This window comes from Acinonyx jubatus, chromosome B4, assembly GCF_027475565.1.
Source record: "Acinonyx jubatus isolate Ajub_Pintada_27869175 chromosome B4, VMU_Ajub_asm_v1.0, whole genome shotgun sequence".
In the NCBI taxonomy this organism is placed as follows: domain Eukaryota; kingdom Metazoa; phylum Chordata; class Mammalia; order Carnivora; family Felidae; genus Acinonyx; species Acinonyx jubatus.
In genome coordinates, this window is record NC_069387.1 from 136,327,728 (window position 1) to 136,354,766 (window position 27,039).

At 57.3% G+C, this 27,039-nt stretch overlaps 1 protein-coding gene across 1 annotated transcript in view; it reads right to left on the reverse strand.

Moving 5' to 3' along the window:
* Positions 1–742: 742 nt before the first annotated feature.
* CERK (ceramide kinase) overlaps positions 743–27,039 on the reverse strand; it is a gene marked incomplete at its 5' end in the record, with an annotated part of 44,439 nt that continues 18,142 nt past the window's right edge. Inside the window, 12 exons of the mRNA XM_027071555.2 lie at positions 743–992; positions 2,768–2,976; positions 3,580–3,785; positions 4,393–4,469; positions 5,134–5,239; positions 7,132–7,284; positions 8,152–8,226; positions 13,700–13,845; positions 14,122–14,185; positions 15,815–15,940; positions 21,010–21,132; positions 21,458–21,571. Coding sequence (XP_026927356.2) covers positions 920–992; positions 2,768–2,976; positions 3,580–3,785; positions 4,393–4,469; positions 5,134–5,239; positions 7,132–7,284; positions 8,152–8,226; positions 13,700–13,845; positions 14,122–14,185; positions 15,815–15,940; positions 21,010–21,132; positions 21,458–21,571 — 1,472 coding nt within the window. The remainder of the gene's footprint in view (positions 993–2,767; positions 2,977–3,579; positions 3,786–4,392; positions 4,470–5,133; positions 5,240–7,131; positions 7,285–8,151; positions 8,227–13,699; positions 13,846–14,121; positions 14,186–15,814; positions 15,941–21,009; positions 21,133–21,457; positions 21,572–27,039) is intronic.

Below are 27,039 nucleotides of genomic sequence, written 5' to 3' on the forward strand. Positions count from 1 at the left end.
TCGGGACCACATGTATAGACCCGGGGCCTGCACCAAAGCAGCCCCCGGGACTCGGGAGCCCCACCGCCAACCAGGGCAGGGTGCCCGGATGTCAAGTGAACACCGCATTCACAGAGTGAATTTTTTCCTACTGCGTGCTAGCTTCTCTCCATGCCCACCCCCCCCCCCCCCCCCCCCCCCCCCGCCGCCCAGTGTGGCCATAAAGCGTCGGCACCTAGCCGTAAAACCGATGCCGTCTCCAGGGCCCGTGATTGTTCCTGCTGACCAGCCGGATTGTCCCAGAAACACGACCGTGATGAAAGCAAGGACCTGGGTTTTCAAGATAAAGTGCCACTCCTGTCCGTGTCCCCACAACAGTGCTGCACTCCCGAGGTGTCCCCGAAGCAGGGCTACGTTGCATTGTAGTTGCCCGGGACAGAGAGAGTCCGGAAGTTTCCTAAGTAGAAGCTCAGATGAAGGCAAAATGAAGGCGACCGACTACTTTCCGAAACCTGACCACAAATAACTACAGAGTAAGTCGTGCGATGTGGATCAGCGAGCGGGGAGACCCCAGTCCGGATGGTGTGACCGCACATTCGCTGTCCCTAAACTTATTGCGGCAGAGCCACTGATGGGCCCTTTGAAAATCTGCCCCGTCGGCGTTGTTAAAATCTAAGAAGCCAGCGCCCCCAAACTGGTAAGTGCCATTGGCTGAGAAGAAGTTATGTGAAACGCAGCCCAAAGAGTCACGTAGAACCGAAAATGCCAGGTATGTTCACAATATTGTTGACGAAGGTATTTTTCTAAAATCAAGATTTAACTATCAAAAATAAATTTCTAAATTTAAATGTGTATATCAACGTAGTCGGTCTGCAGTAATTTTCTTAAATAACGGTCACGGTTCCCAATCACGGCAAGGCAGGTGATGCGTGACAGCGTCTCAGCTCTGTGACTCTTCCTTAGGATTCTCCTCGATTCCTCGTGCAAAGAGACGAACCAGCTGGCAGTGGACCCTGCAGAGACAAAGGGCGCCGTGTCACCCCCAGTGTCCCCCTGACCCTTGGCCCCACTGCCAGTCAAGGGTAGAGGTGGGATGGGGGTCTCATCCTGGCTGTCTCTGGGCCCAACCCCGTGGTGACAGGGCAGCTGAGGGCAGCCGAGGGCCAACAGAAAACCCAGGCACCTGTAGACCCCGCTTTAGCAAAGTGACAAATCCCTGGGTGACTGCTTTCTCAGCTTCCGTGCAGGGCAACCCCCCTTGTCCAGGACGTGCGGGATGTTCAGTCGCCCAAGAGGAGGGGGCCCCACACCAGCCAGAGCCCAGGGGGCTGAGGGGTGGCCGAGGTGCCATGGAGGCCCCCGCCTTCCGCATGCACCAGGATGAGAGGAGCCAGAGGGGCTCAACGGTCAGCGTGGCTGTCCAGTCCCCACTGGCAACGCCTCCTTCCCAAATTATTAATGACGTCACAGCCTCCTCCGAGATGTTCAGTAATAGGGGTGCCTGGGTGGCCCGGTCGGTTAAACACCCAACTCCTGGTTTTGGCCCAGGTCATGGTCTCATGGTTCGTGGGTTCGAGCCCCACATCAGGCTCCGTGCTGATGGGTGTGGAGCCTGTGTGAGATTCTCTCTCTCTCAAAAAATAAATGAACAAAAAAGATTTTTTTAAAGATGTTCAGTAATAAAAACCCCATAACTAAGTCACCTGCTGCTCAAGGCATAGTGATATTTACCATGACATATAGCATATATTTCATAAAAGAATGCTTTTCCTAATTTTCAAAGTATCCTGTTTTTCCAGTAAATCCCAAAGCCAGCATCAAAAATAATTCTGTAACTTGTAAAATGTGTTTACAAAAGCCGAATCCTGGCGGGCTTCCCTTGGTCCTGTCCCTCCCCTTCTCCTGGGATCTGAGCTGGACAGTCATGGCCACACTGATCACACGGTGGCCACAGGAGGTGTGAGCAGACGTGCGCCTCGATGAGGCTGAGGCTGCCTCTCCTGACGGCCTGGCCGGATGCTGATGCAGGAGGCTCGACACTGCACATCCCACGGGCTGAAAAGCCATTTAACGTCGGGATTATACACAGTGACGTGCACGTTATCAGAGGGGTGGGCGTGGGTGCGGGGCTGCAGGCCCCTCCGTGTCGCCTCCCACATCGTCCGCACTCTGTCGTCAAGGAGCGCGTGGCCTGGCCTCCGTCAAGGCGGCTAGGATCGCCCTGACATGTGCAGACAGCCCAGGACCTTGGAACTTCACTCCATTTTTACACCTTCACCTCGTTCGACAGCCTGATCGACGACTTTCTCTGCACTCGTGCTCCCTCTGGGCGTGTGACACGTGTAATCAGATGGCAGACCCCCAGCCGGTCTGCAAAGGACCCCCTGCCCGAAGGCCAGCGGCCGGAAGAGCAGGCCTGGTGCCTGCCCCCCAGAGGCCATGAGCCAGGGTCCAGTGCCGGCCGCAGATGGGGCTCCCCGAGGCCAGAGGGGCTCCTGGTGGACCCGGTGAAGGAGGATGGCTTGTGTGTGTAATCAGGAGGACAGAGAGAAAATGCCAGAGCAAAGGGACAGAAGCCGGCGCTGGGGCTCAGGGAGAAGAGAAGATGGCGACACGGCGGGGGGGCTTGGGAAATCGCGGGAACCGTCCACACGCGGGCATCTTCCCCAGAGTCCGATGGCGGGGTCTTGGGCGCCGGCTGCGTGGACACACGCGCGCGTTTACAGTGCACCCTTCATGCTTGCGGCCACGGGGCCCCAGGAGGCGCCCTCGGTCCACCGTCACTCACCGGACCTCGATGGCGGAGCTGCTCAGGACCTCCCCGTCACAGTTCCACGAGCTGTTGGACACAGAGCAGCAGCACGGGGGGTGGTCGCTGCAGATCTGCCCGAAGCGCGTCTTCCCCCTCTCCTTGAGGTCGCTGTCCTCGTCCTCCACGTGCTTCGATACAAACTGGAATTTCCTGACGCGATAAACTTCGACAAAAGCGAAGTCAAACTGCAGAGAGACACAGAAGGGGCTGGCGCTTTTATAGGCGCTTTTGCGGGGGAGGCCTGTCCGTGCCCGGCGCGCCCGCAGCCTGGACACAAAGTGAAGGCCGCCGCCCGCCTCCTGGTACGTCCACGGCAACCGGCGCTTTCTCAAGATTCTGGTAGTTCCCTAGTAGGGACTTGTAGAATTCTTCATCTTTTTAACAAGCACTGTTTTACAAACCACATAAAAATACCATTATGCTAGACCTGAAATGCAATTTAATTTAAAAAAAGGAAAACACATCTTACTACAACCAGAGGCCAACCCACACTTATCTCGTTAGAGTTGGGGTCTGCCGTTGTATTAACTACAAGGATGCCAGCGACTACGGAAAGGTTTGCTAGAAAGAGGTTTGTGTCTTTAACGAGCTCTCAGAAGGAGCAGACGCTAGGAGCTTCCAATGGGTGAAACGCAGACCAGAAACCTGACCTTGTTCCCTGAGACTCAGCAGTGGGTTCCTACGGCACGGCAGTCAGGGATCACCCGCAGGGACGCTGCCCGCGTAGACGCTGCCCAAATGCACCCCGCCCGCCAGCGCAGACGGGGCAGGGCGAGGGCCCCACTCACCTGGTCGTACTGGTTCGTGTGCCTGACGAGAAACCTCAGGAAGTTGAACCGGGAGCACTTCCGGATGAGGATGAGGTCGGAAGACCCGTCCCCCAGGTGGGCGGCCGGGGACAGGCCCTGGGGACTCCGGGGACAAGCACAGGACATGTTGGTGGCGTTGATGGCCAGGAACTTCCCGCAGACGACCTTCCACTCTTCCACCTCCTCTGAAGCAGAAAGGCATCGCAGACAGCACGTCACACGCGGGCGCGCGTCCCGAGACCGTCCCTACGGATCTCCCGTGGACTGACCCTCGGCCCCAGCACACAGGCCCTGTGCCAGCCGCCGTGCCCGGAGGGTCGCCTCCGAAAGGGCACAGCTGTGCCACTGGTCCTCACGTGGGGACGTCTGAACAACTTAGAGCGGGGGCCACCGAGCCGGGCCTGTCACCCGATTCCGTGTCAGCTGAGAAGAATTCTCCCCTTCGTAAGCGGTTTACAAAACTCCAGAGGAACTGTATCTTGTGACATACGAAGATTACACGAAACTGTAACGTCAGCGTCCACAGCTAAGTTTCTGGAACGCTGCTGCGCCCACCCCCTTCCCGGCGCCTGGCAAAGCCCACAGACGAGAGTATAACCCTTGACAGGAACTGTCGCCGGCCCCCAGCCCAGAGCAGCCATGTTGCTGCCCGGAGGCGAGCAGAGAGGGACACACGCGCCCACCGACAAAGGGGGGGACGCACAGCGGGAAGACGCAGCGCCCTCAGAGGTTCCACAGCTTAAAACCCCAACACACGCGGCAGTGACGGTGAGTCCGCGGCCCAGACATTACCGGTGTTCTCCAGACCGTACAACGACCTCTTCTGCTCCTCCTCCAGCTGCTGTTTGCTCTGCCTGCACACGAAGCATCTGGAAGACAAGGACGTCACCGCCCTTCTTGAGGCACGCGGCCGCGACAAGGGAGCGCACGCGCCTGGCAGTTCTGCCCTTGGCACGTCAGTTTGAATTCTGCAAGTCAGATCTTTTAAAACGTCCGCGCGTCCACGCGTCCTTCTCCAGAGCGTGTACGCGCGTGGCTAAGAAGCCAAGGGCATCCCACGCGGCCGTGGCGCTGGCGTGCCGAGAGCCAGCTCGGCTTGGCCCCGAGGTCAGCGGAGCGCTGGCTGGTGACGTGCCAAGCCAGGCGCAGGTCGCTCAGCACAGGTGACACAACGGTCGTCTGTTCCAGGCGGTACCAAGCGAGCAGCCAGCTCGCAACTCCGTCGTCAGCCTGGGCTCACCGTGCAACGGTGCGTGTTCACGCCAGGGAGATCGGCGCCTCGGCTCAGCTCAGCAGCTCTACCTCTAACCGTTGTGACCTGTGGCCTCAGATTCTCCATTAAAGAAGGAAAGCGGCTCGCGAACGTGTGGGCCCGGAAGCCGTGCGCTGAGCTACGCTATCGCCGGGCACGCCAGAACCACGGTCTCGCATCTACGCTTAGAAGATACGTGTCCCCGATAGGAGCACACCCCCAAGCAGCCCAGCTTTATTTCGCGCCCTCTGCAATAGAAACACACGGATGAATGTGCTTACCCGGCACGGCAGGGTTTCCTGTCCCTGGGAGACCCCACTGTGTGCCGCGCTGGCAGGAAAGACACTGTCCCTTCGTAGCAGTGATGTGACAGGAAGGTCTTCAAACCTGGGAACGGAGCACAAAGTAAAGCAGCCCCAGCGTCGTTTTCTGGCCACGAGACCACCAGCTGCACCTGTTCTGGGACACAGCACCCTCCCCGCACCCCCCCCCCCCAGCTGCACCTGTTCCGGGACACAGTGCCGCCCTCCCCCGCGCCCCCCACAGCTGCACCTGTTCTGGAACACAGTGCCCTCCCCGCGCACCCCCCCCCCAGCTGCACCTGTTCTGGGACACAGCGCCCTCCCCCCCCCCCGCCCCGCCCCGCGCCACCAGCGCATCCCAAGACCTGTGTGATGGGAGCGGTAAGGGATCGGGCCATGCTGGGTGCCGGGTCACCAGGGCTGCCTTCAGCGGTGGAGGTCTCTGCCATCAGTGACCCCTCCTGCCTGCCCGCAGATCGCTGCAGGGCTGGCATGTGGCAAAGCCCCCGACATCTGGAGATGGCCTCCCCGACTCGGTGGAGGCTCATCAAAGGGCAGGGCCACCTCTCTGCTCCTCCCAGACGCTCCCAGGTCTCCCTGGCCCGGCCGCCCAAGGTCACCCAGGACCAGTCTGGCATCCGGGAAGAACGCGGACAGTGACGGTCCAGGGCAGCACCACCAAGGACTGTGTCCGGCCCATCTGGAGGACCGTGGCATGCTATCTGCTCTGAGCGGGCCTGGCCGGCCTCGAACTGGCCCCAGAGGGCACGGGATGAACCTGAGCAGCTGACTGGAGAGAGCCCAGCAGGACAGGGGAGTGGGGGCCACAGTGGGGACCCTGCCACGTCCTGCAAATGCAACAGTGACACCACTCCCCTGAGCCGGATGCCCGGCTGGCGCTGGCCATGGTGACATCGGGCACGATGGGGACACCACTGAACCCGTCCCCACCCCGGCCTCCCACCTGCTCTACCAGCAGCTAGTGTGTGGCTGGGCATCTGGGATCCGCCCAGTAACTACCTGCCCCGTGGAGAAACCCCTTCCCAATGCCCTGGCGTCCACCTTCCTCCCTCCACTTCCTCCGTGGGTGGCACCCTCCCCCCGGGACGACCCTCCAGCTCGGCAACTGGTGAAGGGCAGGGGCTGGCCGCTCGACCTGCAGGACGGTCTCTCTCCCGGATGGCAGGGCCCCATTTCTGCCCGTCCTCAGACGGACACGTGCGTGTCCCGCTGGCCCTAAAACGGGCCTCCTCTCTGCCTTGAGAAAAACCGCTGAGCCTCTGCAGGTCTCTGTGTGTGAGTTCCAGGTGGGGACGGAGACGCAGACAGGACACGCCCTGCATCCTAGCGGAGAGGTGACCGTGGGCCGGGGTGAGGCCCACGGGCTCGGGAGCGAGCGGCCAGCTCAACAGCAGGTAATCAGGAACACGGCACGAATCTCACCCAGATTCTTTCTAATCCCTCGTTCTGTTTCCCAATGACGGTTCGGGGAGATACGTTACTTTGGAGTTTCTTGCGTTTTAACTGCAAAGCGATACCGTAGCTTTGATTTAAATAGGGCTCCGCAGTGCCTCAGACCCAGCACATTATCCGTTTCTCTCCCAAGAAAAGGGTTCAGATTTTAATACCTGGGGTTCTTCGACTTAACTTACTACCGACTGACCCAAAAGCAAACTGGAAAGGGCGGCGGCCGGGTGGGTGACAGTCGCCAAGCAGCAGGCGTGCCCACTCCAGACCCTGCCCCCGTTCAGACCCCTCTGGGAGGGTGACACCGCCTGAGGAGAGCGGACGGTCACGGCTTGGCACGGCCGCAGTGCCTTCGCGTCGCTCTGCGATCCCGAACAGGAGAACCGGTCTGTGGCCCTGGGGTGTCCGCCCTGCTCTGCGGGCGCCCCGGGGCCCCTCACCAGCAGGGCACCCGCCTCGAACGGGCGCTCTGCAGGCGAAGGCAGACGCCGTGTGCCAAAGCAGGGCTACCTGAGAAGTCGTATCTGATGAGCCCCATCCACCGCTTCTTCTCACTGTCCTTGATGACGTCCCCGTAGAAGCCATAGCCCAGCAGGGACACGGAGTAGCACAGCAGCGTGCTGTTGTGGTGAACCGAGGACACGTCCATGGGCAGTGAGTCCCCTGAGGGAGAGACACGGTCCCCTGGCCACCTCCACGCCGCGCCTCCTCAGCCCCTTGACGGCACGGGCGGGCCCAGAAGCACCCAAGCGACAAGATGTGCAACACACGGAAGGCAGCCCCGGGGACGGTCTGCACGCGGGCCCTGGGTCTCCTGTTCCTGATTCCGATGACAGGACTTGACTAAAAGGTCCACAACAGCTTTGGGAAGTTTCCCGGCAGGCACGGAACCACAGTGGACCCACGGGGCTCGTTCAGTGCCGCTGCTGGGAAACGGGGTGGATTTGACGGTGAAGAGGGGCCCACGTGCTAAGGAAATCGAGAATGGGCTGTGCGTAAACAGCACTTCCGGGGCCCCGTTGTCAGGGATGAGGAGGGAGCCAGGTGCTTGCCGGGCAGGGGCCGTGGCTGTGTGAGCAGCTGGGGCGGCCATTCCTGCCCTCGGGGCCGTGTATACGGGAGCGCAGGAAATGCCACTTGGAAGGGGCGTCTCGGGTGCCATGGATTCGGGCCTGGGAAAACCTGTCCCGATGGGGATGAGGGGCTGAGTCCTGAGCAGAAGTGAGAGCAGAGGACCGGCAAGCGTGAGACGTGTCCAGGACAGAGGGTCAGCCTGACCCCGCGCATGGGGATGCCGAAGCAGCTGGTTGGGCCACGGGGTGCCTGTGACCCCTGATGAGGGGCCCCAGAGGGCTCTGAGCAGGGTTTGTGTTTTTGAAGGAGCCCCTATGGCCGTGGGAGGACAGGACAAGATGGCAGGTGGCAGGGAACCACAGCACACGCAGAGCTCTGCTGGCGGGAGGGCCGGGGCCATCCTGCGCATGCCCAGCAAGGTCCATGGGTCTGCCACGTGCGTGGAAAGGGACCTACCCACGATGATGTGCAAAGCTGATGTCTCCGCGTCATTCGTGCCGACCGTGGAAAAACACACACAATCCGTGGACCCTGAAGTAGGAGAGAGAAAAAACGTCCTTCATATCATCGTATTAATTAAACACTCAAGGGGCGTCTGGGTGGCCCAGTTGGCTAAGCGACTGACTTTGGCTCAGGTCATGATCTCACGGTTTGTGAGTTCGAGCCCCGCGTCGGGCTCTGTGCTGACATCTCGGAGTCCGGAGCCTGCTTCAGATTCTGTGTCTCCCCCTCTATGCCTCCCCTGCTCACGCTCTGTGTCTCTCAATCATAAATAAACGTCAAAAAAATTAAAAACAAACAAACAAACTCTAGTAGATTTCCAACGAGGAGGACTCTTCCTTTTGGCCCCAGAATAGATACGGAAATAAAGACTAATATAATCCGTCCACAAAATGAATGTTGGAAATACTGAAACTGATTTGTCAGAAACACTGAGACTGCGGGTGCCTGGGGCGCTCAGTCGGTTGGGCATCTGTCTTCAGCTCAGGTCATGATCTCACAGTCCATGAGTTCGAGCCCCGCGTCGGGCTCTGTGCTGACAGCTCAGAGCCTGGAGCCTGCCTCTGCTTCTGTGCCTCCCTCTCTCTCTGCCCCTCCCCTGCTTGCGCTCTGTCTCTCTCTGTCTCAAAAATAAATAAAAACATTAAAAAAAAAAATTTTTTTTAAAGAAGCAGGTTTATAGGGGCACCTGGGTGACTTAATAGGTTAAGCTCATAGCTGAGTAGGTTAAGTAAGTAGGCTCAGCTCATGAGTTCACGGTTCATGGGTTCGAGCCCCACATCGGGCTCTGCACTGACAGCTCGGAGCCTGGAGCCTGCTTCCGATTCTGTGTCTCCCTCTCTCTCTGCCCCTCCCCCGCTCATGCTCTGTCTCTCTCTCAAACAAACATTTAAAAACAACGCAACTCTGAGACCGGACTTCAATAGGACCAGCCATCCCCTCACAGAGTCTGTGGAGCCTGTTCCTGAACTGCCCCGGGGAGCAGAGCCCCCGAGAAATGCGGGTGGCAGTGGTGGCCGGGCACCTAGCTCAGCGCTCTGCAGTGAGTATGAACCCCCTGCGCGTACCAGCGGCCACGAGACCCAAAGGACTCTGCCCTGTGCAGACGCTGCCAGTGGGAAAGCGTATGCAGAGCAAGGACAACTCGGGAAGACCCCGGAAAAAGCCCCGTGGAAGCCTGCCCCCCAACACCAGCACCCGGTTTCACAGGACGCGCCGTGACCCGTCCCCTGGGTCACAGGGGCACGGCAGCTGTCACCTGACAGACATGAGGGGACTCCGCTGGCCATGGCGGGCACACGCCTCACGCTGACATGCTCGGCTGCACACTGGGGGCGACCTTGTGGCACCCAGCCAGTGCCTGGACCCCCAGGTCCTCCCTAGGTGTGGCCCGGTTCTAACTGGGTCATAATCCAGGTCACTGTTCTCAGCCCGAGCGGGCGGAGACTCTCCTGGGGTGTTATTTACCACAGGGTCCTGAACCCCACTCTCCCGAGATCCTGACCCAGCAGGTCTGGGACGGGGCCGAGCAACGTGAAGTGTAACACGTCCTTTGCCGAAAGCCTGGTGTAGATTTCCTAACAAAGGGAGGACAGGATCCAGAACGTCACAGTTTCGTCACGGACACCACGCCCAGCGCAGACCGAGATCCATCGGGAGGAACCAGCGTTAACGGGCAGGGGGGCCCGGACGCCACCAGGGGCCACGTTTCTGCCCTTGGGCCCCGGGACAATCTACAAGTCTCCCGTCGTAAGTGATGTCCGACGCAGCCGGAAAGTTCCAGGCTCCCGACGGACGTATCGGGTTGCAAGCACCCTCTGGGGTCTCTTCGAGTAACAGAATCTGGTCCAGTCTGTGATCCGAGGGGAGGCTTTTAGTTATTTAATCTACGCTGACATGTGGCTTCTGGATGTTGGTAAGTTATATAAACACACGCATATTTTTTTCACCAATCTTAACCTGAAGACTTCAGTGACACCTCGTTCCACAAATGAGCCAAATACACATTTTTAAATAAACGTTTAAGATTATAGGAGTGACTAATCTTAATAGAAATTAACATCAACAGTGTTCACGAAAAGCCTCGTGGTTTCAGACTCTCCCCACCTGCTCACTCGTCGTTAGAGTGAAGGGTGCTCAGATAATATAAACGGTTTCGAGAGCACAGACTCCAAAAGAACCATGCCCTGAGGTAGTCCTTCACATCCCCAGAACTTTCCAGAACATCCGCAGAGCCCACTGGCTCCCCTTGTGTGCCCAGGGCCCTGTTTATTTTCTTGGCAAGCCATCCCTCATCACAAGAGCTGAGGAGACCCCCACATTCGCCTGCACCTGCAGGGATGTAATGTGTACGGTCGGTGAGGATTCTGCAAGGACCTCCAATAAAAACGCAGAAGCCGGCCTCTGGCTTCTATCCTGCACCACAGCCTATAAACCGAGGCCTCTGAAGCCTGTCCCTGCGTCTGGGCCACCCCGTACAGGGGGACCCCGCGGGGGAGCTCCGAGTCTCGAGAAGGAACCTTGTGGGGCCGGAAGGTCTGACAGCGTGGGACGCCCTCTACAACCACAACAGAGGTGGGCCCGTGCTGTTCCCAAGCTGCCAGAGGCGTCTCGTCTAGGGAGGTGTGGGCGGGACAGGGCGAGGCGACCGGCCTTTCTGGTCAGGCGTCCAGGGTCTGGGCCTGGGCCGGGCTGGGGTGTGGCCCCCATTTCTGGAGCTGGAGTTCAACACCTTCTATCCAGGTGTAAGATGGGCGGAAATGTGCTTGTGTTCCAGGATTTAATTCTAGATCCCGACATCGCCCTGAACGGGCAGGACGCACCTTCTCTCTCGGTCACCCGGGTCCTTTGGGCAAAGAGTGGGGCAGGTGAACAGAGCTTCCGACGGTTTACAGGGATCGTTTTACTGAAAGGTCAGATTTTCGAAGGAGGGGACTGCTCAGCCTCCCGCCTACTTGGGATCCTTCACGGGGCCGCCGCCCCTCGGCCGGCCCCTGCCACCTGCCCCTTTCTCCCAGGAGGCCCCCGCCCCCCGAGGGCAGCACACCCGCAGCCAGGCCCCCTCCTGCCCTCACCACACTTCACCCCGGAAGGCCGTCCAGAGCCCCCCGTCTGCAAGGGCGTGGCCCCTGCCACTGCTCGGCTCTCTTCCTTATTCACCCTTGTCTGCGTCCCCACAGCCCACGAGCCCGGCCTTGCTCACTCCTGGGCCGCAGCCGGGCCGAGAACGCACGGGCACCGACGGACTGGGTGAACTCTGGCGCAGGCGGAGGGACCCGGGCGCCGGCAGACAAGTCCACGCACACGTCCCGGTCCTCACGGGTGCCCCCAACACCACTGTTCCCTTCTGGCGTTCTGTCAGCGTGCCTTCAACAGCTCGACCCTCGGGTCCGACGTAACTCCCCGGTCATCTCCTCAAGCCTGTGGCCCAGGCTTTAACCAAGAGGAAGGCCCAGCTTCCGGAAACGCAAGGTCTGGCTCAGCTCAGGCGTCAGGACGTGGTTCTGGCATCATCGGCCCCCCATGCTGAGCCGCGTCCCTCCCGAGGCGCTGGGGCCCCACTGCGCAGCACAGGGGCAGTGACGGGAAGACGCCGGGTGGAGGGTCGGCTCTCTGCGGCCTCGCTAATACCTCCAGATACTCCAGCGGAAAGAGGCTGAATTTAGGAAACATCAGCTCGGGACCCAGAGTGGCTGCGGCGGTGGCCTCCATCATGCTCTGTCCCGGACCCCCCCACACCACCCCCTCCTCCCGACTGCTCCTCAGGGCCCCCGGGAGCCCCGTCTCGGATCTCCATCAGAACGCTTGCCTCGTCGTGGCCCCTCCCCAGGCTGCCAAGTCCAACATCACGGGGTCACCCTGGCCGCCTCCGTCACCCTTGGTTCCTTGGGCTCACTCTGTGCCCAAGCCACAGCTGCCCACGGGGCCACCGACCAAACCACGGGCGTCCTCCCTAGGCCTCGGGCAATGGCGCCCTGAGCAGAACGTAGGGGGTGGTCTTCGAGCCCACACAGACGACACTGCCCACGGGCCCATGAGACTCTTCCCTCTGTGTCTCACCGCAAGGCCCTCGGGACTCGAGCCCCGTGCTGGGCCCCTGTCCAGGCGCCTCCGTTACCCCAGTCCTGGCATTCCTGCCCCCACAGGCCCCCCTCCTCAGCACACAGCTCATTCCCATCTGCCCCCCACTCCAGCTGACCCCGTGCACGGCTGGCGCCTCACCTGTCCCCTCTCAGAACGGCCCTGGACTCCCTGCAGAGAGAAGCCGTCCCGGACGCTTTCCCTGAACTGTTTCCCCGCAGCGCCCACGCTTCCTCGTGTGCTGGGGTTTCCTCCGTGGGCAGAGGCCACACCCGTCTAGTTCACTGCACCCCAAGGCCCAGAGGGCGCAGAGCCGGCCTCGGTCGGTCCTCACATGCCTGATGCAGCTGCACGGGCTCCCACGAACGTCAACGCTCAGAGCTTAGAGTTTTAAGTATAAGAGCCACTGCAGGCACATGGTGACATCGAGGAAAAATAGTTTGGCACGTGGACAAACAAAATTCACGTAGCCCAGAGCAGACCACATTCAAAGTCCAAAGACAAGCCTAACCCGAGAAAACAGCTGAGACCGAAGCGACCAAGAATAAATACGTTTAATATACAAACACCGTCAGTCGGAAAAAGACAAGACTCTTCCTGACTGTAGGGTGGGGCAGAGAGGTCTCTGAGTTCCCACGGTCCGTGCCCTTCTGGGTGACCTTGAGACCCCTCATCTGTGGATGATGGCGGCACCTCCCTCACAGAGCGGTCGTGACCACGGAATTACAGGAATTACATGACGCGTGACGTGGGGATATTGCCCAGACCCTGGCCCGCAGCCAGCCTGTGTCAGTGTGGACACAGGGCGGGGACACAGGGCGCAGGGCAGAAGGCGCCTCATCCCCGTGGCCTTGTTTGCAAAGCCTTAAACCAACAATGCCCAGGCTTTGCTTGGCTTAGCACTGTCATTTTTCAAAGAACTAGGCACTTCCTAGAAAGACCTAAAACCCGCTGAGCTATGTCTTTGGGACGCAGCCCAGGGGCCCACAGGGTTAACAGGCCCGGCTCCCTCCTTCCCGGCCCCCATTGCACGGGCCCTTCCCCCAAGCCCAGCGCCCCCAGGTCTGGGCTACAAGCCACTTCCAGAAGACCACCTGCTTTCTGGGGTCCTTTCCTCCTCAGTTGCGCTCTGGGGTCCCAGTGCCCCCCGTCCCCCCACCCCCTTCCCCTGCCATTCGGCAGTCCTTTGAGAGCCAACTGTCCCCCAGCTGCCAGCTGCTGGGCGCTTGTGGGAAGCAGGTGTCGGGGGAAGACAGGACTCCCCCAGGCACACATCAGTGGTCCTTTCCTCCGCCATCAACTGTCAACAAAGCCTTCACCCATGTGCTGATAAAACCCCCAGCTCGGTAACAGAATGAACCTGAAGGAAGCTCCATGCCCCCGGGGACAGGGACGTGGACGGGACGGGGACGGGATGCCCTACCCGCGGGGATGATGCCGATCCGGAGTGGGCTGGGCACCAGGGCTGCCCGGGGCTGGTTCTGGTCCACGCCGGCGTTCCTCTGCGTCCTGCCAATCAGGCCGTGCAAGACCTCGCTGAACATGCCGTCTCCACCAACGCAGACAATCCTGCAGGGGACACGGGCGTTAGGGTCCCTTCTGCTGTCCCCGCAACGCCGTGCTCTCCACTGCTCAGAAAAAGTTAATCTGCATATGCACGTAGTCAGATGCAGAAGGAAAACGGTCCACGGTGGTCTCCCAGACGCAGAGGAGGGGTGATGGAAATTTTCTGCAGTTTCTGGTTTTCTATAGGAAGCAGGTTTACTTTGACAATCAGGGAAAGCAAGGGCAGGGAGCAGACAAAACCAAGACAGGTGGGGAGGGCCTGAAAGGAACCTTACTCACCCGTCGTATTTATCTATGTTGATCTCGTATAAGCTCTCCTTGGCCTGATTAGCACGTTCGGTGACTACGGGGAAAAGATAATATTTCATTGTACGGTTTACGTTCGAATCTGAGAGTCTGAGTTAACATAAGAGGCAAGCAAACCATTCTTTTAAAATGAGGTCCTAGAACATCCTCAGGGGGATGGGGTGGGGGTGGGGCGCCGAGCCCAGGCGGAGGTAACCCTCGTTCAGGACGCATTCCTCCGGGGGAGACGCCACCTTCTTGGCATCTAATTGCCAACAAATGGTAACTTTTTGGAAAGAGATTTTATAGCTTTTCCTTATTATCCAAGTTAGTTTGAAATTTTAGAAAATACCAAGACATAAAAGAAAAGAAAAGAAAAGAGAAAAAAAAAAGAAAAGAAAAGAAAAGAAAAAAGAAAAGAAAACGTCAGCCCACATCTGTATACTCAACGTAAGACACAAAGACACAACTGAAATTCTGCTGTGCGGGCAGACTTATACCCCGGTGTTCCCGGCCCTGACCGTTTTCTTAAGTGAAAAGCTCTCCGTAAAGACCATGTTAAAGGTCCACCCGCTCGCTGTCCCTTCCGTTTCGCCACACTCGGGCAGCGGTACCTCCACGTTTCCTGTCGGCGGGCATTTACGCGGTCTCAGTGCGCTGCTCTTACGGGACGTGGCAGTGCACGCGTGGGCACTTGTGTGCATCCGACTGCCGTCCTGGGGAGGACTCACATCCGGACTCCTGACCGACCCCCTAATTTGTAAGGCTCTTCGCCCACACTGCCAGTGGCTCTTTAACACGCGTGCGCAGACCCCAGAGCACGGGGTCCGGGGAGGAGAACCCCAGCTTCCTGCACCCGCCCGGCGTTGAGAATCTGCACTTAAAACCACATCACGTTTCTTAAAACATCACTCATTGGTGAAATTACTTCTAAGCCTCATCGAATCACTCGTCTTTCTTCTTCCACGAATCTTCTGTCCGTGATCCTGACCCTTTTATCTTCTTAGTGTTTCTCTTCTATGCTAAGACTGGGCCAGAGAGGTATACATTCTTTGTTTTGTACTGTTCCCATTCTGGCATAGAAAACAACGTATTTTATTTTGTTTAAAATAATCACGTAATGGGGCGCCTGGGTGGCTCAGTCGGTTAAGCGTCCGACTTCGGGCTCAGGTCATGATCTCACGGTCCGTGAGTTCGAGCCCCGCGTCGGGCTCTGTGCTGACAGCTCAGGGCCTGGAGCTTGCTTCGGATTCTGTGTCTCCCTCTCTCTGCCCCTCCCCCGCTCCTGCTCTGTCTCTCAAAAATAAACATTAAAAAACAATTAAAGCAAAAATAAATAAAATTTTAGTAAGTTTTTTTTTTTTAAAGTGTAGAGGGGCGCCTGGGTGGCTCAGTCGGTTGAGCGTTTGACTTCAGCTCAGGTCATGATCTCATGGTCTGTGAGTTTGAGACCCACATTGGGCTCTGTGCTGACAGCTCTCGGAGCCTGGCACCTGCTTTGAATTCCGGGCTTCCCTCTCTCTCTGCCCCTCCCCCACTCATGCTCACTCGCGCTCTCTCTGTCAAAAATAAACAAACATTTAAAAAAATTAAAAATAAATAAATAAAATAATCACATAAGATAAAAATCTTGTCTAGAATCATTCTCAAACACGCCTATGTATTTAACGGAGAATTTACACCTTACCAATTATTTCGGTGGTGATGGACGCCAAGGTAAACAGTGGGGCCACTTTCCTTTCATATATCCGCTTGCCTTGTCCTTTCCCTCCAAACGGATTAATAAACACCAGTAAATGCTTTGGTCTGGATGCTACAAGACAACAACAATGCGTAAATCACAACGGGTGTGGCAAATACTCTCTCGCAAGTACTGTGTTACTGAACAAAATCAAACCACGATGGTGTGAGGACTCTGCGCGGGACTGTCTGGGAGAAAGTATTTTTAAGTCAAAGAACAGCACGGAAGGGCTTCTTCTTCTACGAGCAGGGAGAAGGGCCGGCCTGTGAGAATGGGCAGAAGCTTTGCACATCTGCAAGGTCTCCCAGAAGCCCCCAGAACTCAGAATTCCGGAAGGCAGCAGCAGCCTCGCCTGCTTCATGTTCAGGAACGTGGGTCTGCAGAGAACAGGAAGAAACGGATATACGGGACAGAGCGCCAGGAGAGACAGACAGACCGACAGGCAAAGACAGAGCCTGACATGTAGTCCATGGAGACGGACAGAGAGACGGACAGACGGCGAGACACGGACAGCCCCTCGGTCCCTGGTTCCAGTCCCGTCCAGAGAACCTCCCCACGTGGGTCACGCCTGTGCTCTTACAACAGCTCCCACATTGCTGTTGGGGTCAGTTCAAACAGATTTTGATATTTAAAAACCCAACTTTACTAACAAATCAATCGGTGTGGCAAGAAAGTATATATGCCCAAGAAAACTGAAAACCTAAGTCCCCACAAAATCCTGCACACAGATGTTCCCAGTGGGGCCATTCGCAACAGCCCCGAGCAGAAATATCCCAAACGCCCGTCGACTGACGACCGACACACCAGTGGTCCAGCTGCACAATGGAATGCTACTCGGCCATAAAAAGGCACAAACCGCTGGCATATTTACCAGCACGGACACATCTCTGACTCATTACGCGGAGAGCCCGAAGCCCTCGAAAGGCCCCCGTCGCACGATTCCATTCAGAGTGATCCTCTCTGCACTGATGGGAAGGATCATCAGAAGACTCTGGGGTGACGTGAGTCTCACAGGGAGGGGTGTGGGGTACAAGGCACCTGTACGTTGTGTGTCAACATCACGGATTTAAACTCACGGTCTGTCCGTTTCGCTGTACGGAAATTCTAGCTCAGAACTGTAAACAAATGTTCATCTCTAATTAGTGAGGCGCCCGCTGAAGTGTTTAAAGGTGAAGCACCCCACATCCATCACTTAACTCTGAAACTCAGCGAAGAACACTATTAACTACTGGATAGATCCACAGACATCGACAAAGCAGATACAACAACATGTTAACCACTGTAGAATCGAGGCTTTGGATATGTGTGCATTCGCTGTACAATTCTTGTAATTTTTCCCTTCTGTATGCTTGAAAATCTTCATAATAAAATACTGGAGGGGGGATAACACACAGTAGAGAAAATCAACAAAGTCAGAAGTTGGCTCTTTGAAGAGATTCATGAAATTGGTAATTCCCTAGTAAAGCTGATAAAGAAAAAGGGAGAAGAGATAAACTATTATTTACCAAGAGCAAGAAAGGGGACATTATTCCAGAATCTGCACATATTACAGGGAAAGTGAAAGGATTATGAATAAACTTGTAAATGTGGATAGACAAATTTTCTGAAAACAAATACAATTTACCAAAGCTGGCAGAAGCAACAGAAAAATCTGACGAGTCTGGTCTTTAATAAAGAAACCAAAGTCATTAATGAAAACCTCCCAAAGAACGCCCAGGCCCAGAGGGCTCACCAGTGAATCCTTCCAAGTTTTTAGGGAAGACCATAGTCCCCAGAATCACATAAACTCTTGCACGGAAGGACCGAGCACCTCCCAGCTCCCCGCATGGGGCCACCAATGCTTGGCAGCAAAACCAGACAAGGGCGTGGTCACAGGGGAGCTACGGGTCGATGTCTCCCCTTAGCCGAGGCGTAGAAATCCTGAACCAAATATCAGCAAGTCAACTCCAGAAATACATAGAAAAAGAGTAACACGTCATGACCAAGTTGGATTTCATAGGAATACAAAGGCATCTGTACAAAGAGAAGCCAATGTACTTAACACACGGACTCCAAAAGGAGACAATCACACAGGCACCCCAACAGATGCAGAAAAAGCATTCATCAAATTTATCAGTTAGTTATGGCTGAAGGAAAAACAAACTCCTAAAACTAGGAATTTGAAAAGAACGTCCTTTATATGTTTTTACCTATTTTTAATTCTTTTTTCAGTTTTACTTTTTATTTTTTTATTTTTTTTTAATGTTTATTTATTTTTGAGACAGAGAGAGACAGAGCATGAACAGGGGAGGGGCAGAGAGAGAGGGAGACACAGAATCTGAAACAGGCTCCAGGCTCTGAGCTGTCAGCACAGAGCCCGACGCGGGGCTCGAACTCACGGACCGTGAGATCATGACCTGAGCCGAAGTCGGACGCTTAACCAACCAAGCCACCCAGGCGCCCCTCAGTTTTACTTTTTTAGAAATCTCTACACCCAACGTGGGGCTCAAACTCATGACCCCGAGATCAGGAGTTGCCCGCTCCGCCGACTGAGCCCGCCAGGCACCCCTTTAATATGTTTTTTTTAAAATCTATGAAAAACCTAAGAAACATCATCCTTGACAGTGAAATGTCGGAAACGGCCCCGAGAACAGGACTGAGACGACCCTCCCCACGCTGGGATCCACACCAGGGCAAAACTGTGAGAAAGAGACATAAATGGCACAAGAACCAAGACGGATGAACGAGAAGGGTCATTACTCACAGTTGACATGACTGCATTCAAAGAAAATCCAAAAGAACCATCAATCTATTAAAAAGTGGACTTAGCAACGTCACTGGGCACAAAGTGGAAATCCATTCAAGTTCTGCACACACGAGCCAAGTTCGTGGAGAACAACATGGCGGCTCATGGCGCGTGGGGGGAGGGACGCTCCTTCCCTCAACAGCGTGGGGTCAAGCAGACATCTGTGTTTAAGTAAACCCTGACCGCTCACCTAACACCACACACCCAAATGAATTCTAGGTGGATTCTAGGTCTAAATGTGAAAGGTAAAACAAAGTTCTGAGGAGAAAATATCTTCATGGCTCTGGAGTGGACAAAAATGTCAAATAGGACCCAAACTAACCATAGAGCAAAACAAAACAAAAAGATAAATAGATCTACATTAAAATGAAGGATGTCTGGGGCACCTGGGGGCTCAGTCGGTTACCCGTCCGACTCTGATCTCAGCTTGGGTCTTGATCTCACGGTTGGTGAGTTCGAGCCCCATGTTGGGCTCCATGCTGGGATGAAGCCTACTTAAAAAAAGAAAAAAAAAAAAAAAAGGATGTCCGTCCATCAACAGACACCAGTAAGAGACTACAAAGGCAAGCCACAGAAAGAGAAATGATGTCGGTAATTCATAAATCCAATAAAAGAGTTGGAGCCATGGTATACAAAGAATATCCATGTAACATTAAGAAAAGACAGACAACCCAACAGAAAAGTGGACAAGAGACCCGAACAGCAGACTCCTTACGAAAGGGGATTTCCGAATGGCCCAGAAACACAGCAGCGTGTTTCTCAACCTCTTTAGCTATCAGGGAAATGTAAATTAACTCCCGCACGCAGCCAATGGAAATGCAGGCATGTGTCCACAGGAGACACGCACCAGAACGTTCAGAACATACAGGATTGTCTGCAGCGGCCCACACCGGGGAGCTCTCCCAGTGACCTGCCACAGTAAAATGGAGGAGTAAGTGGTCGGACACAGAGGGCCACGCCCTCAGGAGAACGAGCAGCTGACACCGCACGCACAGCGTGGGGAAGCTTCACAAACGGACACTGAGCCAGCCAGCCAGACACAGGAGCTCTGCAGAGCACGGTGACTCATCAACTGAAGCCGGTCGTTCAGAAGCCAGGCAGTGATCACCCCGTGGGGGAGCGGGGGGGGGGGGGTGCCCGCAGGGGGCCCAGGGAGCCCCGGGAGCTGGCGGTGTTCTGGATGTGGATGCCGGATGCTTGCTCAGAGCGCCGGGTGTGTGAGAGCTCCCGGGCCACGCGCTCTGGATCTGGGCGCTTCCCTGCGTCTACACGACCTCCAGTAAACACCACAACAGACGGACACAGAGTTAGTTACAGGGTAGCTGAGGTAACAGAATCCCAGAATTCTTGCCCACACCAGCGCCTGCGACGCGCGTACAACTGTGTGCGCTTTCCTGCCAGTTACGCGGGAAATAGGCGCCCGCCGTCCAATGGGGGGCAGGTTCGGTGAACTTCCCCTTGGGGTCTGAACCTACAGAATCGGCCCGAGTCTACAGATTCAGAGTCTCAGGAAAGCGAGCAGAGGAAGCAGGAAGGGGGCAGCGGGGACGAGGAGGACGAGTCTGGAAAGATGGAGGAGAAGGCGGCAGACGGGCAGGGGGCAACTTCCACGCAGACTCACACAGCAGGACAGGGCCCTTGTGCTGGGAGACGTGGGGAGAGGTCGGGGGTCACTGGCCCGGCAGCAGGTAAGGGAGGTCACGTCCCGCGGGATTAGACGGCAGGACGCAGAATACCAAAGGCACCTCTTCGAGCGAGCAAGTCTCTCTGCAGCTGACAGGCCTTCAACACATTATAATTCGCTTCTTTGATCCAGATGCCAAATGAATCAAAGAAGACCGAAAACAAACCTACCCACACACGGTTTCTCTTCTACAGTGAAAGAAAGCCTGGACTGAGCTCACAGAACGACGTGTTACGGTTATAACCAAACAGGACTCCAGACAGAGGATGAGCTGGCATCTTGCGCGTTCCAAGGGGCGACAGACAGACTCGGGGCGCAGGTGTGCACAGGGGCGCCCCCATGTCCCTGGCTCACTCCCCACATCCACCGGGCGCGTAGCTATCGCCATCCCCGCTTCCCAGAAATAGAACCTGAGGCTCAGCGGGCCCAGGGGCCTGTCCGCCCCCCCCCCCCCCCCCACCTCGCGGCCGGTCAGGGAAGGCGCCCCGGCCCCTGGAAGGCCATGCTTGGGGCAGCGCCCGGTGCCAGGCTGGTCCCGTAAAACTAGTATGTCTTTAAGCCACCCCAATTCAGCAGTGCACTTGGTTACGGGAAGGTGTGCAAAAGGCAGGGAAGCAGCCACGATCACAGGGTCCCACGCGGGCCCCGGAGACCGCGCCTCTCTCCACGTACTCAGCTTCTCCAGCAGCTCCCGCAGCGTCTGCAGCCACAGGTGACACAGCGGCTCCTCAGCACAGCAGAAGGTCACCTGCGCCCACCTCCAGCGGTGACGTCGGGCCCTCTTCACGCAGTGCACTGCGGAGACAGACAGCGCGGCGGGTCGGGGGGTCACGGAGCACAGCCTCGCGCCCCATGTGCAGCCTCGCGGCCTGGCAGGGTCCCCGTGCCGCCCCCGCCTTCCGGCCTATGGCTCAGTTCTCCTCACTCATGTTAAAAAGCAAAGAAAGTCAAAGCTGATCAAAACATTAATCAAAAGGAGATCTTGGGAAAAACTGCATAAGGCAGTCTCTGCGAGATAAAGCAAAGAGACACTGAATTTGTCGAGCAAGCGACGAAACCGTGGCCCTTTGGGGCATCTGCGCGCAGTCCCCGGAGACGCGGGACGGATTCGCTCCATCACCTGTGAAAGCGAAGGGCTTCTCCATCTTCCGCCATTTTCTGCGGCCGTAGTGTCTGCCGTGGATGTCCGTTTCTTCGACGGTGATGATCTCAGAGACGGGCACAGAGCAGGCATCTGGAAAGACCACAGCCTCACGTCAGACGACTGCACAGAACTCACACAAACACAGAAGTCCAACCCGAAATGCTGGGAACGCTCTGCTTTCACATTCTCATTAGAAATCCAGAAGTAAAGAAAAGAATCGTACTGTAGGTTTTGAATCGGCGCTAACTGCGGGGGGTCGACGTTACCAGAGGGTGGGGTGGTTCGCCCAACAGAATGGAGACCGCCGGCTTTCCAAATGATTTGCTCCGCTGCCTTCCCCGGCTGGAGACTGTGCTCAACTCGGGAAGAGAGTCTCGAGACACAGTGTCCTTAGTCTGGCTCAGAGGTCCAAGTAGGGAGGAAGCACATGGCAGGAGCCAGGACGCCGGGGGTGCCTAGAGGGTGAGGGCCCCTGGGAAGCCGAGGCGGGGGGAGGGTGGGGGCTCTGGAAAGGCCTGGGGGGTCCAATCGGGTGCGGGAGGGGGACCCCTGGGTGGGCCTGCAGAGGACAATGGCGGATGCTGTCCACCGTGGGAAACCCAGGGAGAGGCCGCCTCCAGGTAAAGGGCCCAGGAAAGCCGGACATGAACACAGCGGTGGCGGGGGGAGAGGGCAGGCGGTAACAGAAACCAGAGCCTGGGACACTGGGAGGCCAAGGCCCAGGACAGCAGGCCCTGGTCTGAACAGCCTCCATTCCGGAAGCTCCTCCGTGAACTGCTGTTAAGATTTACCAACAAGAACGTTATCATCTGCGCTTTGGTCCCAGCGTGGCTATGAGATCCGCAATCTAGCAGAAGCGCTGTAATTTCTGCAACAGCCATGTGGGGGCGCTGCTCTGACGCCCCAGGACCTTTACATCGTTGTGAAGTCCTTGCCCTCAGGGATCGGGGTGTAAGACCAGGGAAGGCAGCGTCTGGATGGGCTTGGGCCCCTTGAGAATCCTTGGGGGGCTGACAGGGCCGGTCCCCAGTGGGGTCAGAGTGCCCAGGACCACGGGGAAGGGACACTCTTGCAGAGGAACCAGGGCCTCAGAGGGTGGCGTGGGCTCAAGGTGCCCACCAGGCCCCGCTCCCGGACACGGGGGGGTGAGTGGGGTGCAGCTCAGGGCGCAGCCCTCAGCGACGCCTGTCGCCCCGGCCTCCCTGCAGGGCACCCTGCGTTCACCCTGCCTTGGCCGGAAGCCGTGGCTCTCTCCTCCCCACTCCCCCCTGCCCCCGCTGTGGTCGGCGTCTGCTCAGGGCAGGGCAACACCTCCCTGCTCATCCCGCAGCCTGCCTCTCCACGTCCTCCTGCCTTCCAGCCCCGCCCCGCCCGGCACCGGGCACCCATCTCCCACGACAGGAGTGTCTGGGGTCCAGCTCTGCACGGGGCACAGGCCGGGCCCACGCAGGGAGGAGTCGGGGGCTCACCACTCACGACCGAACGCTCACACGGCGGTCTTCTGAGACCACTGAGAACAAACATCAGGACCTAACCACCCCCGCACAGTCACTGCGCTTAGGCCCGTCTGGTAAGAAACGGCAGAGAGGAAACCATACGAAGCTAAGTGCGCACGGTAATTCGGAGTAACGCGCTTCTTGACGTTCGAACAAACGGCTCACCGACTTAAGAAACTGCACAACAGATGAGGACAACAGTCATGTCATGCTGGTAAATTAGTAAAAGTTACAAATGACTCACGGGAGAACCCACTGAAAGGAGTCTACACATTAATAATTCCTAATCCTGCCGGATTGGTTTCACAGACCCAGGGGACCACAGGAGGGCGGGCGAGACGTCGAAAACGCCACCACGCGCTCAGCTGCGCCGGCCTCTCGAGTCCCACAGGCGGGGTCACGGGCCCGCTACGCCCCACGCACCAATCAATGACAGGACCTCGGCTCTGACAACCCCCATGGGCACCACGTACGGTCCCCGCCGCAGGCCCCACCCCGCCCTCCTACAGCGTGCAGGGGAGACGACAGAGGGCACGCTGTGCTGACGTCGGGGCCGATGTGCAGAGCAGGGGTGCCCAGGGCAGGGCTCAGGGTCTGAACAGACGCTGGAATGGGGCCAGGACGCGCAACTCAGAAGGTGGCCTGGGAGAGAAGCAGGAGCCGAGGGGGAGGGGAGGGGAGGGACGGAGGGATGCACAGAGGGACAGGGGGCTTGTGCCTCCGAGGCTGGTGGGGCTCTCACTCGGGTGCGCTGGAGCTCAGAGGGCTCTGAGCAAAGGGAGACCTGGTCTGACGTGGGTCTGCTCCTGGGTAACTGAAATGTGGGGGAAAGGCCAAGGGACAGGACACAAGGGAGCCTTTGGGATGAACCTCCGTGTCCTCTGTTACATTAAGCCTCGTTGCCTGTTCCCTGGGTGAGAACAAGACAGAACTACGAAAGCAGGACCTGCTGTTTTCCCCCGAGTATCGTTCTCACAGGGAGCACAGAGGAGTAAACAGAACGGTCTTCTCTAAAGAGGGACCGAGACCAACGGAGAAGTAAAAATCCCTGTTATCAGGGAGCCTGGGCGGCTCAGACCGTTGAGCATCCGACTTCAGCTCAGGTCATGATGTCACAGTTCATGAGTTCGAGCTCTGCATCGGGCTCGCTGCTGTCAGCATGGAGTCAGTCTGCTTGGGATCCTCTGTCCCCCTCTCTCTGCCCCTCCCCTGCTCATTCTCTCTCTCTCTCTCTCTCTCAAAACTAAATAACATGTTAAAAAACAAAACAAAACCAAACCCTGTTGTCTGCACACTTCACTGAGGATTGTCAGTAACAGAGTACTGGGTCTGGCCTAGAGGCTGCCCCTCGGGGGAACCCAGGAAGTAGGGCGTGGTAGCCATGGCCGTGGCCCCGGAGGGCGGGCTCTGCCTGGCTACCCGGCCCTGCCAGTAACCACGTTAAGCTGGTAGCGTTTGAGGACAGCATCGGACCCCTAGGGATTTAGGAGGTTAAATAAGATCAGGAGTGAGAAGGGTCCTTTCTGGCAGAGACACAAAGGTGGGGGCTCCCGTCCCCTCCTCTGTGCTCAGCTGAGGACCTGCACTGAAACGCCCTCAACGCAGTGGCCCCTGTTTCTTTTCTAGTTCGACGCACAGGTGCAAACCATGGGCCGGAGGCTCTGTTCTTTAAAACTTTCATCTCTAGTTAGGAGGCAAAGGACTCCATCAAGAGTCTGAGAAAACGGACAGCACGTCCCTGCAGGACACAGAAAATGTCACCCGGCTTCCGTCCGTCTCCTCCGAGGTCAGTCCCTGGGGGCAGCAGGGGGACCACCGTGGTCCTCCGAGGGCAAAATGCCTCCACGTGCTGGCCCAGCGGGGCATCCAGGCCCGAAAGCATGTGTCGCGCGAACACACAAAGCGCGGGCAGGAACAACAATAAATTGGCACACGTGTAACACCTGGAAGAATGTCTTGCAAAGCTTAATGGGAATTTGGGGCACTTGTCATTTTCCACATGATGCTACCATTTCTCCAACGTTTACTTGCGCTTTGCAGACTCTCCCGCTGCCTGTGAGACTAGCGAGAAAAGAATGGGCTTCTGTAAGAGAGTGTGCAGCAAGGTGAGGCGACAGGCAGGGTGAGAGTCCTGCCTTGAAGAAGGGTGATTTCCCGGCCAGACTGGACCTGGCTGGTGGCCAAGTCGCTGCGCAGCAACGTCCCCGTCAGGACTCACGAGACAAAGACGCGGGGGCCCAGGGCACATGCTGGCTCGTCCCACAGCCTGGCCTGCCCCCTGCGGCGGCCCCCCCATCAGGGACAGTAGTCCCGCCTGACCCGGACCAGGATGTGCACTTTCCTCGCTGACTCACCAAGCATTTTCTGGGTGGAATCACCCTCAGGGTCTTACCCCTCTTCACTGAGTTCTTCGAGCTGATCGTGGCCCTGTCTGCAGAGGAAGCAGTGGCTGAGGGTCACGGGAGTCACGTTTCGCTTTACAGAAGTAACATCCTGACGCCTCCTTTTAAAAACTTTTGAATGGGGCTGCCTGAGTGGCTCAGCTGGTTAAACGGCTGACTTCGGCTCAGGTCATAACCTCACGGTTTGTGAGTTCCAGCCCCGCGTCAGGCTCTGCACTGTCAGTGCTGATCCGGCTTTAAATTTTTTCTCTCCTTGTCTCTCTGCCCCTCCCCTGCTCGTGTTCGCGCGCTCTCTCTCTCTCTCTCAAAAATAAATGAATAAACTAAAACAAATAACAACAAAAAGCTTTTGAGTGAAACATGCTTTTGGGATAGACAGGTATCTCCAAAGGACTAGAAGATTCTGGAAGCCACAAAACTTCCCTAGACCAGGGCTTCTCATGGGCTGTCCTGGGCTGGACCTGAGGAGCATCCCTGGGCTCTACCCAGGAATGCCAGAGGTGCCCCCAACATTGCCAGACGTGAGCCGGTGTCTCCTGGGGGCACCATCACCTGACAGGGAACCAGTGCCTTGGGGCATCAATGCACTTAGCAACCTGTTCTTTAAACAGAAATACAGGAGGGGACAAGGGCCGGTGTTGGGAGCACAGGGGAAAGGCGGGGGCCGCTGAGCGCTCTCCTACATCACAGACCCTCGTGGGGTCTCAAGTACGTGTGCGTGTGTACGTCCCAGGGGAGCCTCACACACAACCTTCCAAGCCTAAACCTATCTTCTCTACTGTGCTGCCCCTTTCCAGAAACGTCCTTCCCTGCTGTGTCCCCAAGTCGGTGAAGAGTGCCCCATGCTTGTGCTCACCTGCCCAGCCATCCGGGAGCCCTTGTCTCACTTCCTCTCTGCCCCGGGGTGGCTCCCTACCTGGCCCCTCAGGCCCCCGAGGGCGCGTAGACGCAAATGTGGCCTCGGCACCGCCCCGTTCGAATCTTCGTGGGCTTCTCCCACCAGGTCAGGACCGTGTTCAGACATCCTGCTGCTCACCGTGCAGGTTCATGCAACACCCTGGGCCGGGGGTGTGGCTGTCGGGGCCCCTCCACTGTCCGCCTTCCTGGCAAAGCCCGCTCCCCGCACCCTGCCTCCCGCCCCGGCGTCCGCACGAGGCCGAGGCAGCACATACTCAGAATGGCTGCTGGAAATCAGCACAGATCCTCCGACAGGAGCTGGAGATTTTCATCCAGAGCTCAGCCGAACCCTAAAGGGGCCGTGCAGAGACCCCACGGCGTCACGGGTCTGCTTTACGAGGCCTCTGCTGGGCTAACTCACACCGAGATGGTCTCTTCGTTGGTGACGCTTACAAATGCCTGAGATGGAAAAGGAAGTCCACCTGGGTGGGCACCGCCCTCTAACAGGACTGGAGCCAAAGCTGCGACCCAGCCGGGCTGATGGGCACACGGGTCCTCTGCACCCTGCTCCCGGTGGGCGGGGGGGGGGGGGGGGCAGCCACAGCCACCGACGGGGGCCACGGCATCTCGCGTGTTCAGGTGAGACCACACAGAAATCGGAAGCCGCCTGGGTCCACCGGGAGAGCCGGCACGTCCCAGTTTGGGGATGGTTCCCACGGCAGGTGCCATGGTGGGGTTGGGGGGGGTCCCCTAACGTGATTAG